Source organism: Sardina pilchardus, chromosome 7 (genome assembly GCF_963854185.1).
Source record: "Sardina pilchardus chromosome 7, fSarPil1.1, whole genome shotgun sequence".
Taxonomy (NCBI): Eukaryota; Metazoa; Chordata; class Actinopteri; order Clupeiformes; family Clupeidae; genus Sardina; species Sardina pilchardus.
In genome coordinates, this window is record NC_085000.1 from 1,424,592 (window position 1) to 1,439,036 (window position 14,445).

Genomic DNA, 14,445 nt, shown 5'->3' on the forward strand with positions numbered 1-14,445 from the left:
AACACTGTAGCAAAGATACTGACTGTAGGATAGCCTAGCCCTGTAGTTCCACATGACTAGCTTAGAGTAATCGGAGCAGCAGCGAAGCAACCTAAAATAATTGCACTGTACACGCTACAGCTAAATAGAAGAGCTCTACAAACAGTCTGAAGCAAGTAAGCCGATAGCCTAAATATTTCAAGTAGGGCCTAGTCTGCTCAAACCCATGCTGCTGATAAGGATAATGGCCAGGTCCCAATAAAGATGTTATATTACGTATTTGTTTATGTAACGAAAATAGTGATACACCGACTCGCGTTAGAAAGAGAAAACGTTTCTCTCCCACTGTGAAATGCAGGGAAATTGCACATTTTAACCTTGTAATGTAAAAAAAAATCTCCGGGGGGATCCCCCCCTAACGCCCCCCTAATTTATTTATTTTTTGCCAAAAAATAGTCATTATTGAAGGCCTAATTGCTGAACTCACGGTCCGCCACTGATATATATATATTATATATATATATATATATATATATATATAAACTGCTCACAAAAAGTAAGGAAACTTGACTTTGGCCCATTATATCTCCCCTTTAGTAATACCAACCAAGTGTTTCATATCATTTTTATCGTTGATTTGTCACCTTTACAATGAGGTATAGTTTGTAAGCATAGGGCAATCATGGAATGAGCAATACAGCCAAATGTCTGAGTAGTGGCAACCAAAAATGTGCCAAAATGGCCAGTAATAGGGTTCTGCTGCCACTGCCAGACATCTCGTTTTGGGCTTCAAGTGCTACCAGGTGAGTTTAGATACCGGGATGAGATTCTGGAGCCAGTGGCACTTCCATATCTCCAGAATATGGGACCAAATGCCATCCTCCAGGATGACAACGCTCGCCCCCATAGAGCTGGGATCATCAGAGAGTACCTCCAGAATTTGGGGAGTGGAGAGGATGGAATGGCCTGCCGTGACATAAGTCCAGACCTCAACCCATTTGAACACTTGTGGGATCAGCTTGGGCGTGCTGTACGTGCCAGAGTCACCAACAGAACCAGGTTGGCTGACTTAACAGATCCTTATCAAGGAATGGAATGCCATCCCACAGCAGAATGTAGCCAGGTTGGTGACCAGCATGAGAAGAAGGTGCCAAGCTGTTGTGGCTGCATATGGATCCTCTACATGCTACTGAGGACCCTGACACTGAGTGTAAAATGAACGAATGTATGCCTAACATGTTTTGTTTTCCTCATTTCTGTGGGAGAGTGCAATCGTCAATGCTTGAAGTAACAAAGGTGAATTCCAACAGCATAACAGGCCATTTTGGCACATTTTTCGTTGGCACTACTTACACGTTTGCTTGTGTTGCTCATTCCATGGGAGCCCAATGCTTACAAGCTGTACCTCATTGTAAAGGTGACTAATAAATGATGAAAATGACATAAAACACTTTAGTGATTGGTATTATTAAAGTGGAGATATAATGGGCCAAAGTCAAGTTTCCTTACTTTTTGTGAGCGGTTTATGTATACACTAGAGGTGGGCATAGATTTTTTTTTTTAATCTAGATTAATCTCACTGTAATATTGAAATTAATCTAGATTAATTTTAGGTGCACCCACATTTTTCATTGCATCGCCTTTAAAGAGGAACTATGCAGGATTGGCGATTTCATCTCTGGTTTCGGTTTCGTTTTTCGTTTTCGCTCGTTTTATGCTTGCATATTTCTCTGCAGAGCTTCCCCGACAGCTTTAGCGTGTATATTTATACATACAGTACAGACCAAAAGTTTGGACACACCTTCTCATTCAAAGAGTTTTCTTTATTTTCATACTATATGACTATGAAAAATGTAGATTCATACCGAAGGCATTAAAATTCTGAATTAACACATGTGGAATTATATACTTAACAAAAAAGTGTGAAACAACTGAAAATATGTCTTATATTTTAGGTTCTTCAAAGTAGCCACCTTTTGCTTTTAATACTGCTTCGCACACTCTTGTCATTCTCTTGATGAGCTTCAAGAGTCACCTGAAATGGTCTTCCAACAGTCTTGAAGGAGTTCCAGAGATGCTAGCACTTGTTAGCCCTTTTGCCTTCACTCTGCGGTCCACACGGTGGTTGGAATCAAAGATCTCAGATTTGGACTCATCAGACCAAAGCACAGATTTCCACTGGTCTAATGTCCATTCCTTGCGTTCTTTAGCCCAAACAAGTCTCTTCTGCTTGTTGCCTGTCCTTAGCAGTGGTTTCCTAGCAGCTATTCTACCATGAAGGCCTGATTCAGGCAGTCTCGTCTTAACAGTTGTTCTAGAGATGTGTCTGCTGCTAGAACTGTGTGGCATTGGCCTGGTCTCTAATCTGAGCTGCTGTTAATGTGCGATTTCTGAGGCTGGTGACTCGGATGAACTTATCCTCTGCAGCAGAGGTGACTCTTGGTCTTCCTTTCCTGGGACGGCCAGTTTCATTGTAGCGCTTGATGGTCTTTGCGACTGCACTTGGGGACACTTTCAAAGTTTTCCCAATTTTTCGGACTGACTGACCTTCATTTCTTAAAGTAATGATGGCCACTTGTTTTTCTTTACTTAGCTGCTTTTTTCTTGCCATAATACAAATTCTAACAGTCTATTCTGTAGGACTATCAGCTGTGTATCACCCCTGACTTCTGCACAACACAACTGATTCCCAACCCCATTTATAAGGCAAGAAATCCCACTTATTAAACCTGACAGGGCACACATGTGAAGTGAAAACCATTTCAGATGACTACCTCTTGAAGCTCATCAAGAGAATGCAGAGTGTGTGCAAAGCAGTAATCAGAGCAAAGGTGGCTACATATTTCCACATGTGTTAATTCATAGTTTTGATGCCTTCATTGTAGGTCTACAATGTCAATAGTCATGAAAAGAAAGGAAACTCATTGAATGAGAAGGTGTGTCCAAACTTTTGGTCTGTACTGTATATAGGCTATATATAAATATATAAATTGCAAGTGTGGTTCTTCTTGTTCCTTACGCGTCTCTGACTTCCAGATGTAAACAAAGAGCGATCGTCTACTGCAGAAACTGCAAGGTTGCAATAGCGGATAGGGACACTGGGGGCGGGAGGAAATATTACTGTTTTCGATGAAACTGGTCAGTCAAGCAAAACAACGATTTCTGAGCGATTTTATGACTATGAAAAAGTTGCATAAGGTCTCTTTAACGCTAAAAGGTCACCTTTTTATCGCTGTCCTTTCTATTCATATAATGATTTTTTAACAACAAAAAGCCTAGAAAAAGCTTGAAACACAACAAAAGAATATATTCTTTACAAAATTATTTATATAGGCCTATTCTCCATACTGAAATTTCTGATATTCATGACAGCACACTTTATGCAGATTGTAGCCTACTATTCATATTACAACTCCGCCTCTTTAATTCAGCTGTCTGCTTGAGGCCTCAAAATGTAAACAAAGTAGCATAGTTGGCTAGTTTTTCATAGTTTACTGGTTGGACTGTTCAGTTTCCCCACGTGTGTTTACTGTAAGTTTCAATGTGGGCTAATACTTTTTCTCCTTTCGAGTTTTGGAGTTGGAAAACATTGGTATTGAGATTATCAGTCAACTCATGCAAGAGTGACTTGAATGTAAGAGTTTTAATCAACTTTCTGCAGCAATGATGCGTGATGCCCGGGAGAGCGAGGGAGAGAGAGAGCAAGAGAAAGCGGGCCAAGGAGAGGGGGGTTACTTCTATTCTGTTTGGTAAAGTTGCACGCATAGTCTACAATGACAACTTGTGAAAGAAAGCAGCCGAGCAGCGTCAGGTGCACCAGTGCGACCTAGACTTTTTTCAGGCGCACTTAAACATTTGGCGTTCACGCTAAAATATCAAGGTGAAAGTGATCATAGCTTGCGTGGTATAGACCCAGCTCCCAGCCCATCTTTGAGAGTAGATTAAGGCCGATATTTTTTTTATCGCCCGATAAGAGTTGCACGTTAACGCCGATAACGGCCCACCACTAATATACGTATATCTATGTCTATATATATACACATATATGCATGACACAATTTTTCTATTGCTTGGATTCAGTCTTCTGTTTGTGAAATGTCAGGCTTTGTCTGTCTGTCATTGTGATTTCAAATGTCTGAGTGTTTCAAACTTTCTCTCTTCTCTCAAAGTTGAGTTTTCCCTCAATAAAAAAAACTCAACTTAAAATATTGAGACGCAGTAGCTCATTCTCGCTACAGATTATTCTTTGAGCACAGTTCAATTGAGAGACTGTCTCGGATATTTCAAATGGCAGAACCAATCGCTAATTATTCTGGATTTTTTTCTTTTTGCAGTCATTTAATCATAAAACATCTCCAGAAGATAACTCCGCTCCAAACTGGATAGGAACTGTGTAATGAATGCATACAATCATCCTGTAAAATAAAAACTTTACAATGACAATTAAAAGTTATTATTTAATGGTAATAACAATAGAAATATATTCAATTATATTGAAATGCTATTATTAATGAAAGCAAAATATTAATGAGGACATACAGAATTCTTTTCACAATATAATATAATTCTAGAATTCAATGCTGCATTAGAGAACCTTGGTTTGTCATTAGGAGCTTATGTATTCCAGAAGAATCTCTTATTCCTGCCTAACTTTGGCAAGATATAAAGCAAACTAAATATATCCACTAACAGTAACAGTTTACAATAATGTTATGGTCATGGCTATGACTCTCTATATAGAGCAATAGGCATACTGGGTTTGTGATAAAACACACATTCAGAATTTCTTGGCAAACAAGTTTCACAATGGGAAACCGCGGGCATGCATTTCTCTGACTTGAAAAAAACGATATATGATTGTCAAATGTGACAACATGCACACATACACACACACACATACACACACACACACACACACACACACACACACACACACACACACACACTGACCACCTTCACACACACGAACTCATAAAAAGTTGAGGAGAAAACTGATGATACGTACCTCTGTGCGTCTGACAGAAAAGAAAAATGAACTGTTGCGCACAGACCTGGAGTCTCCCAGGCATATCAGGGAGTCAGGAATATGACTATCACCCTCTTAACTAGGGCAAACTCTAACAAGAAGTGTGTGTGTGTGTGTGTGTGTGGGGGGGGGGGGGGGGGAGGTCTCCTCAGTGGATGTTGACAGACCTCTAATTGAGGCCTAGCAAAGTGTTACTCACAATGTAAAGTTTATGATATTGAGCTTCCAATATGAAATCAAATGTATGTCTTTTGATGACATGAGCGTACATTTCAATATATTTTGAAAAACCACAAAAAGAATGTGGTGCAGACTTCCTACCATTCCTCAGTATAAAAAAGGCGAAGAAACAGGTGAGCACTGAATTGCTCACATTTAGCATCATGTCACACAAGCTTCATCTTGGTGTTCAACTGCCTTCATTTCTTCTGTGTCTCTCTGACTGCCTTCATCTTTCTCTGAAAAAAGTGCCTTCACATTGCAGTTAAAAATGCTTCCTTATGCCTTCATGTGGCTGTCCTCTAGCTCCCACCCCTCAAAAAAACCCCACAACCCCAGTTCTGTACCGCCAACCTCCCTTCTGTCCGTCCTATTACACTGCTGAACAGCCAGTCATGAGTGGTTCCGTGATCTCAGTGCTTCTGCTGCTGTTGTTGTTGTTGTTGTTGTTGTTGTTGTTGTTGTTGTTGTTGTTGCTGCACCTGAAAGACGTTAATCTTGCTGGTGTTCTTCAGTGTCTGGCGACGGTTGCAGAACCACACGCGCACCACCTCGCGGTCGTAGTTGAGCTCCTTTGCGATCTGCGTGATCTCCTGGCCGGTGGGCAGAGCATTTTTCTCAAAGTAGGAGTTGAGCACCTCAATGGCCTGTGGCGTGAAGCTGGTCCGACGCTTGCGCTTCTTGGACGGCTCCCCGCCCACAAACTCCATCAGGTTCTGCTGACCCTTCTGGTTCCAGAGTTCAGCCTCGGCCAGCCAGCGCTCCAAGACTGGCTTCAGCTTCTGGGCACTCTTGGGGGTGATGTCCAGCTTCTCGAACCTGACAGAGCGGAGAGAAATTAGATCAAATGTGTTCGATGTTTTTACTCTACAAATACACATACACATACAATGTACATATACATAGCTACACATAACATATTTCACAATTTTATATTGTATTGTAGCCTTTTCTTGCAATTCAGCCACATTTAGCCATTTAGCTCAATTTCAGTGCAACAATCAGCTGCGTTCCCAATGTGAATTAGAGTGATATAACCTCTCTGAATGAAAGATCTATGTGCTGACAGATGATGATTCTCTACAATATTTTTTTACTGCATTGCAATGAACAAAGTAAAGGCAAAAAAGTGTTTATTTGTCAAACAAATTTGGATGTAATATGAGTCTTGAATTGGATACCATACAGGAGTTTGCTAGGATCTCAAAACCGTATTATGAACGTGACTTGCAATAGAGAAACACATGATAACGTTGGATTATGAACATAGGCTATTATGCCACACAAAAACATGGGGTAAGTGGAGCTAAATGAAGTTATTATTTTGCTGTCACTTCGTCTGTTTTATGGCCTAGATTAAGGTTGTATTTGGTATCTGTGGATAGCTCTAACTCTCCTCTTTCATCTGACATGCGTGCCATATCGTTCTGATAGCGGTTTCATGAGTAAATCAAACGAGAGTAATGGTAGCCGAAGCTATATGACATTATGATTTGTTTGTCACTTCGTCTGTTTTTATAACACAAAAGGATCGATGTCTTGTCATGTTTGTGCGATGCCGGGTGCGTGAGTAATTCAAGCGAGAGTGCTGGATGCCTGGGTGAACGCAGAGCAATATAGACTGTAAATATGATATACTTTGATTTAACTTCATGATTTTATTTTATTTTCATACTTGATCGTACAGACAAGTGTCTAGTCTCGTTGGAAAGCCCCGGTTCTGCTCTTTCGTGCAGTATTCGTCTCATCTCGCTGTGACAAATAATCGCGGAGCAATGTGACAGAGAAGAATGGGTGTGTTTTTTGACACACTTTGTGTCCGTCGGGCTCATAGGGTTAAACTTTTCGATCATCAACAGTTCTATTGAACTAAATTGCCATATCACACTGAAGAAGGGCACCTGGTCCCAAAATGCCTGAGGGGCGATTAAACAAGCTTATTGAGTACTGTTCCTAATTCATAACCTCGGATACAGCAGTGTTACCAAAGGTAGCCACCTCTGACTGAAGTACTACACCAGGACTACACCAGTCCTTCCTCTCACTCTGCGTGAATGAGCCGGCTCACCTGCAGATGGCAGACTGACTGTAGGCGGGGCCTTCGGTGGCGGTCAGCGCTTGGCCCACCTGGGTCTGCGTGAGACCCAGTGAGAGCCGGCGGATCTTGAAGTTCTTGGCGAACTCACGGATCTCCTCCAGGTTTATACACTCCTCGTCTGTGCCTCCCTGCGGCGGCTCTGTGGACAGACGTGGATAGATCACAAGGCATTTAGCCACAGCTGTGCTACATTAAAAAAAACACAAACCAAAATCCATAGACTTTCTTCCTATAACCTTACATGGTACAAGGGCCAACTGTCCACAGGAAAACATTCTATCAATGAACTACAACATGAAGAATTAAGAAGCAGCTAGTTATTTTTCTTAGTTATTTCATTTCATAGGCCAAGGCTGCCTTCCCCTCATTTAACATCTAACTGTGCATTCAGACCAAGACCGTCCAGGGCTCCAGAGTGCGACCAATTTGGTCGCAAATTTTCAAGAGTGCGCCTGAAAAAAATTCTAGGTCGCACTGGTGCGCCTGACGCGGCTCGGGTGAAAGCATATATTTCTTTCACAAGTTGCCATGTAAACGTGGCTAGACTATGCGTGCAACTTTACCAAACTGTATAGAAGTAAACCCTCTCACCTAGGACCGCTCTCTCTCGCTCTCACTCTCTCTCTCTCTCTCTCTCTCTCTCGTGCGCGCTTAATGAACACCCGCCCCTCGACATGTACATTCACAATCGTGAAATCAATGACGTAGGCCTATAGAAGACGACTAGCGAAATTATAATTAAAATCCGGTTAGCATCAGCATACTGCACAAATTTTATTAAAACTCTTGCATTCAAGTTGACTGATCATCTCAATGTTTTCCAACTCCAAGACTCAAAAGGGCCTGTCCCAAGGAGAAAAAAGTATTGGCCTACCCTGAAACTTAAACACACGTGGGGAAACTGAACAGTCCAACCAATAGACTTTAATAAGCTAGCCAACTAATGCTATGCTACTTTGTTTACAATATTTTGAGGCTTCAAGCCGACAGCTGAATTAAAGAGGCGGAGTTGTAATATGAATAGTCATGAATGTCATGAATATCCGAAATTTCAGTAGGAGTATATATATATATATATATATATATATAATATATATATATATTATATATATATATATATATGTGATTTGGGTCACATAGGCTATGCACCCATGAACACGTGCATTCATACAATTGTGTCAACATACATGGTGATATATGATAATGAGCTTTATTGGCTGGCCCAACACTAACAGAAAAACACTGCCTCAAAAGGCTATTTTGTAAGCTAGTTGAAAGTTTTAAATGTGCAAAAACAAACTAGCCTACATTTGTAGGATATACAATGTAAAGTATAGTCACAACAATGGTAAACCAAAAATAATAAAAAATAAAACCTAATTGCACAAAATGAGACATTTTTAAAGTTGAAAAGTTGTCCAATGGCTGATACTTTTCAGTCCTCCTAAACTGCCTGCTTTGCATTGTTCTCAACCGAGATGAAAACATGGAAATTACGTTTCAATTCGTCAGTGAACTTGCACTTGCGTTTCGGCATGGCTGAAGATGCCGGATAGTTTTGCGCGTTGCCAGTGGTAAACAAGGAAGTGTGCGCTGATGAGGTGAATAACCAATTAAATGTTTAGGCCGAGAATATCGACCAATGACGGTAGCTCTAAGGTCAGGCTCTACACTAGGGATGGGCGATACCACACTTTTAGGATTCGATACGATACCAATACTTTTTCTTGCATTTTCATCGATATCGATACCGATACCGATACTTATTAGCATTTTTTGTCAATAAAAAATATTATTATTATTATTATTTAAAACAAATCACAAGACAATTACAAACCATTTACAAATAGTATGGCCAAAGGTGTTGGCTACATAAAAGTAAGAAGAACATGAAAAAAATGTTAAGCAATTTTACTACAAATTGGAAAAAAGTCAGAAGAATAAGTAGGCCTAAATGTGTCTCTTGGTGAATGGCTCATTCAAATGCAAATGAAGTTGAATGGGCTTTTTGAATGGGCCTGCTGCAGGTGAGAGGACTGAAAATCCTAGGAATTAATTTTATTGTTTTTACAAAGCGCCATAGGCTATCATTTTAACATCTTTATTTGGAAACTAGTTGATTAAATGTTTCTAATGGTGTCACGTTTATATGACAAAACCTCGCAGGGATTCAGATGTGTGTTTGGAAATTTTCCAAATTCCCAGTCAAAATCTGTCAGTGTAAGGTAGGCTTAAAGTGTCTGTTAAAATTAGACTGTGATCGGAATATTTAGAGACTTTATCACACTGTCAAATGTAACTGGACCAGCGCTTTTTGCAGACTCTCGCCTGTCTCTTTTCAATCTCACTGTGGCTGTCGGGGTGCGTCGTCTTTAAAAGTTTTAATAAACTGCTTGTGTTGCTGCTGTAGGAAACCTTTTTAATCACACACTTGGCACCTTGCCGTGAGTTTATCGACTGGTGAAAAATAACCACAGCGCTTTGTATATCGCTTGCTGTTTTTTCCTCTGGTTTCTGCATTCGTGCTAAGCGGCGGGCTCTGGCTGTGTCTAACGTTGACGCTCATTCGCTCGTCTCCTATCACGTGACATGGACCAACTCAATACGTCGCCAATACAGGGGTGTCCCGTCACATAGTAATTTTATTAAGGAGTCAAAACAGCTGAAAATGATGCATACACCCCCAATTATTATTTTATAGTTAGTATCGATATTTTTTAAAGGAAATAAATTCCAAATGAGTACTGCGTGAGTATCGATCTATCGATACTCAGGATCGATACGCCCATCCCTACTCTACACTTCAATGCAAAGCGAACTGTAGGGGAAGGGCGTGATTACTATAATGAAAGAGAGAGCGATGCAAATTCGGTGAAAACACGTTAGGCTAGAATAAAAAAATCCCGGACGATTCTGAAATTCCGCCCGGACACATTTTTAGGTTTCAAAAAGAGGACATGTCCGGGAAAAAGAGGACGTCTGGTCACCCTAGGTCACGTGGTTAGTGGGTAGCCTCAGTAGTTCCCTTGGTCCCTGGTTTACTACGGGATTGACAGCAGCGATGGCATTAATATTTACGGTAAATACTCAATGAAAATTACTATAAACTGCATTTCCACATACATATGTTACTCAATGAAAATGCATTATTATGCACACGACCATAAGTCATGTAGAAAAGTCTTATTATAACACCTGAGATATTCATTCATTCTCAATGGAATAGTTCCTTTCAACGACCATGACATACCGGATGTGCCGCCATTGTCTGTACACGGGAGTCAATGGAAGTGTCGCAACTTTGTTATATCGAAGGCTTTGGCCTGGCTGCAGCAACATTTGTAGGCCTACTTTAGTTTACCCTCTCACAGTTTACCTTTCAGTAGCCTTGTGGATCTACTGTTGTCTTCACGTTTTTCTTTTACGTTTCTTATAAACAGGAGATATCAGTTATCAACAATTCAAGCCTACAAGCCAGCTGGCGCTCTCTCTCCCTTTCATGCGCACTCAAACACGTTCCCAATTACGTTATGAGTAACGTTATTAACATAACGTAGCCTAGGCTTAATTAGATTTGATGCAGAAATGTCAAAGAGTAGCCTATCATCTCTATGTAACATGCTGTTTTGATATTGACATTGTAAACATTCTCTAAGAAGAGTGTAGCCTAAAGCATTACTTTATGTTAACCACAACATCGTTGCTGGAAAAATAGCGAACAGCCAATGATAACCTACATGCGTGGTGGGACGGATCTATGATCAACTTCAACTATGTTCGGCGGCCGCATTGAAGTGCGTCGCGGGCCGTAGTTTGGGTAGTCCCGCGGCCCTTGCGGCCCACAGGTGCAAAACTGAAAGTTTGTTGCGGCCCTTGGTGGGGTGCTAGCGGCACCGTCTATACCGTTTTAATCAGGACACATTTTTTTTTCTATCACTCACCACCAGCCAAAGTGGCTAGTAAGGTTTTTTTTATACCCGCCAAAATGAATTTTTACCCGCATTTGGCGGGTTGGCGGGTGTTAATTTAGAGCCCTGTATATATATATATATATATATATATATATTTATATATATAATTCTTTATAAAGAATATGCATATTTCTTATATATTGTGTTTCAAATAAAGACAAGCTTTTTCTACGCCTTATTGTTAAAAAATCATTCACATTATATGAAAGGAGTGTGATAAAAGGTGTCCTTTTGGCGTTAAAGGCGATGCAATGAAAAAAAGTTAGTCTGGAGCCCTGCCGTCAAAAGCGTCAAAGTCGCTGGTGAAGTTCATAACTCGACGCTGGTGAAGCTCAACCAAGTTCAGCGCCGAAAGCGTCAAAACCATGACGTGAAACATTCAAACATTCTATTTTCTTTATTTAAAGGAGCCGAAGCACTCTGCGCAACACGAACTACAGCAAGTTTTGTTTGATTAATAAAAACATTGAATGCGTCGCCTACTGAATGTTATTAATGTTACATGAACGTATGTGACTATAGGCTACATATATTATTACTCACAAATATTATTTGGACCAATCGGTGAATTTCACCGATTGGTCCAGGAGTTGCAGCTGGATGAGGAGCGGTTTCAACGCTATTTCAGGCTGGACCGGGAACAATTTGACAGCTTGCTGTCAAAGGTTGGGCTGCTGATCTCCGCGCAGCAGACGAACTACCGCCTCCCAATACCTCTTGCTGAGCGCCTGGCGATTTGTCTGCGGTTCCTGGCCACAGGTGACTCGTATCGAACCATAGCCTACAGCTACCGTGTGAGCGTGAGCACAGTGCAGGGTGTAGTCAACCAGGTGACCAAATAGAATAGAATAGAATAGAATAGAATATATACTTTTTTGATCCCGTGAGGGAAATTCAGTTCTCTGCATTTAACCCAATTTAACCGAATTAGTGAACACACAGCACACAGTGAACACACAGTGAGGTGAATCACACAACTCAGAGCAGTGAGCTGCCTGCCCAACCAGCGGCCCTCGGGGAGCAGTGAGGGGTTAGGTGCCTTGCTCAAGGGCACTTCAGCCGTGGACTGGTCGGGGATCGAACCGGCAACCCTCAGGTTACAAGCCCGAAGCCCTAACCAGTAGGCCACGGCTGCCCCGTAAACCAGGACGATTTGGGATGCCCTTGTGGAGGAGTTTTTGCCAGTGCCCTCCACAGATGACTGGAGAAGAATTGCAGAGGGCTTCCAGCGCCGGTGGGCTTTCCCCAACTGCGTCAGCTCCATTGATGGCAAGCACGTCGTCATCAAAGCCCCGGCCAAATCTGGATCCTTGTTCTTCAACTACAAGGGGACCTACTCCATAGTGCTCATGGCGGTGGTGGATTCAGAGTACTGCTTCCGTGTGGTGGATGTGGGGAGCTATGGGAGGACAAGTGATGGCGGTGTCCTGGCCAGGTCCACCTTTGGCCAGAAGCTTCTGGATGGGACCCTTGGCCTGCCACAGGATGCTGGGACCGCAGCCTCATGTCTTTGTGGGAGATGAAGCCTTCCCGCTGCGGCGCAACCTCATGCGCCCTTTTCCAGGGAGACTGTCTGGCAGCCACAGAGTTTTTCATTTCAGGTTGTCCCATGCAAGGCTGATTGTTGAGAATACCTTTGGTATTCTCAAATCCCAATGGCGTATGTACAGAGGAGTCATTGGGGTCAGTCCTGCAAATGCGGATGCCTGTCTTAAAGCTACTTGTGTGCTGCACAACTTCCTGAGGCGGACCAGCAAGACCACCAGAACCACCAGGACGACCCAGCCACCTGCAGCGACACCAGCGGTAAATTGTGATGCTGCTGGCCTACTACCAGTCACCAGAGTGGGCAGCAACAATGCCTCTCGGGAGGCCATCCGCGTCAGGGAGACATTTGTGTCCTATTTCTCTAACGAGGGAGCAGTCACCTGGCAACCTGCTGACTAATGTTGTCTAAAATGGCTCTTTTAAGAGCCACCCAAAGCATTAAAAAGCATGATTTCCGTATTACATGATTATTCAGTAATAGCTTTTGTAAACCTTTTTGAACTTGGCCGAAAAATGATTTAATCAATTGCAAAGTTCACTTCACCTAGATTAAAACCAGTTATTAACCCTTATGAGCCCGACCATTCTAATATCGTTACAATTTTAACGATGACCAATCGTCTTATTTCTCAGCTGTCCAATGACTGATTTTATTTCTGAAATCTTCCCCGTAATCCTGACAACATAAGCTTCAATTTGATATCATTGGTTAAGAGGTTTATGGCGCGAAAATGTTAGGATACTTGAAGATGAGTCGTGAAAAAATAATGTGTCTTCAGTCGGTGCATTTGACGTGGAGCAGCCGGAGACCGTCTGCACTTCGGGAGATTACATCAACTGATAGCCATACTGCTGGATAAATTGAGGTAAGATATATTTCAAATCAGTTCTACTTATGGTCAATCTTAATTTATAGTCCTAAAATCATGTTATTTGACAGTAATATGCTTTCTCATTAGCGTCAACATTATGCCATAGTTTGGCTAGTCTAGCCTACTGGCACGTCAGTTTTAGCTAGCTGCATTACTCTGAACTGCTTGTAATATTTTCGTTTGCTTTTCATGTCAGTTATTTTCATTTAACAATTTAATTTTGAGACCTGTAAGTAGCCTATATAACATGTAAGGTAGTTCGTTTTCTAGCACCAATTTACATGTTAGCTAAGCATAATGTTGACAGGTAAATACAGCATATCAAAGCTGAGAAAATTACGTGAGCTGCGTGTTTACGTTCCGTCTACGGTAACGTTAGACATGAAACAAGTACAAGACAAGTTGCTTGATATTGTTTACTCCTCGCATGTAGTTGTAGAAAACATGATGTGAAATGACAGATTCTGTCAGAAATATTTGTATTACCTTTCGTCACGTTGTCACCAGGCAGTTTTATCAGTAGTAGTGAACTAGCTTGCTTGATGCTATATCCTCTGACAAAATGACAACAGATATGTGCTTGCTTCGTCTAACATTTTCTAAGTTGACATGACATGAATTAGACTAAGGCATTTTCATTCCTCAATATAGTTATAGAAAGTGTGATCATGTGAAATCATATTTCTGTCATAAATGTCATTATTGCATTTAGACAGTTAGTCACTAGGTGAA

General features: G+C 41.4%; 1 protein-coding gene across 3 annotated transcripts in view; it reads right to left on the reverse strand.

The window, feature by feature from the left end:
- Positions 1-4,428: 4,428 nt before the first annotated feature.
- The window catches only part of pou6f1 (POU class 6 homeobox 1), a 95,704-nt gene continuing 85,687 nt past the window's right edge, over positions 4,429-14,445 (reverse strand). For all 3 annotated transcript variants that reach the window (XM_062540268.1, XM_062540267.1, XM_062540269.1), the window contains 2 exons: positions 7,293-7,461; positions 4,429-6,043 (listed from right to left, as the gene is read on the reverse strand). In XM_062540268.1, coding sequence (XP_062396252.1) covers positions 5,638-6,043; positions 7,293-7,461 — 575 coding nt within the window. In that variant the 3' untranslated portion in view covers positions 4,429-5,637. The remainder of the gene's footprint in view (positions 6,044-7,292; positions 7,462-14,445) is intronic.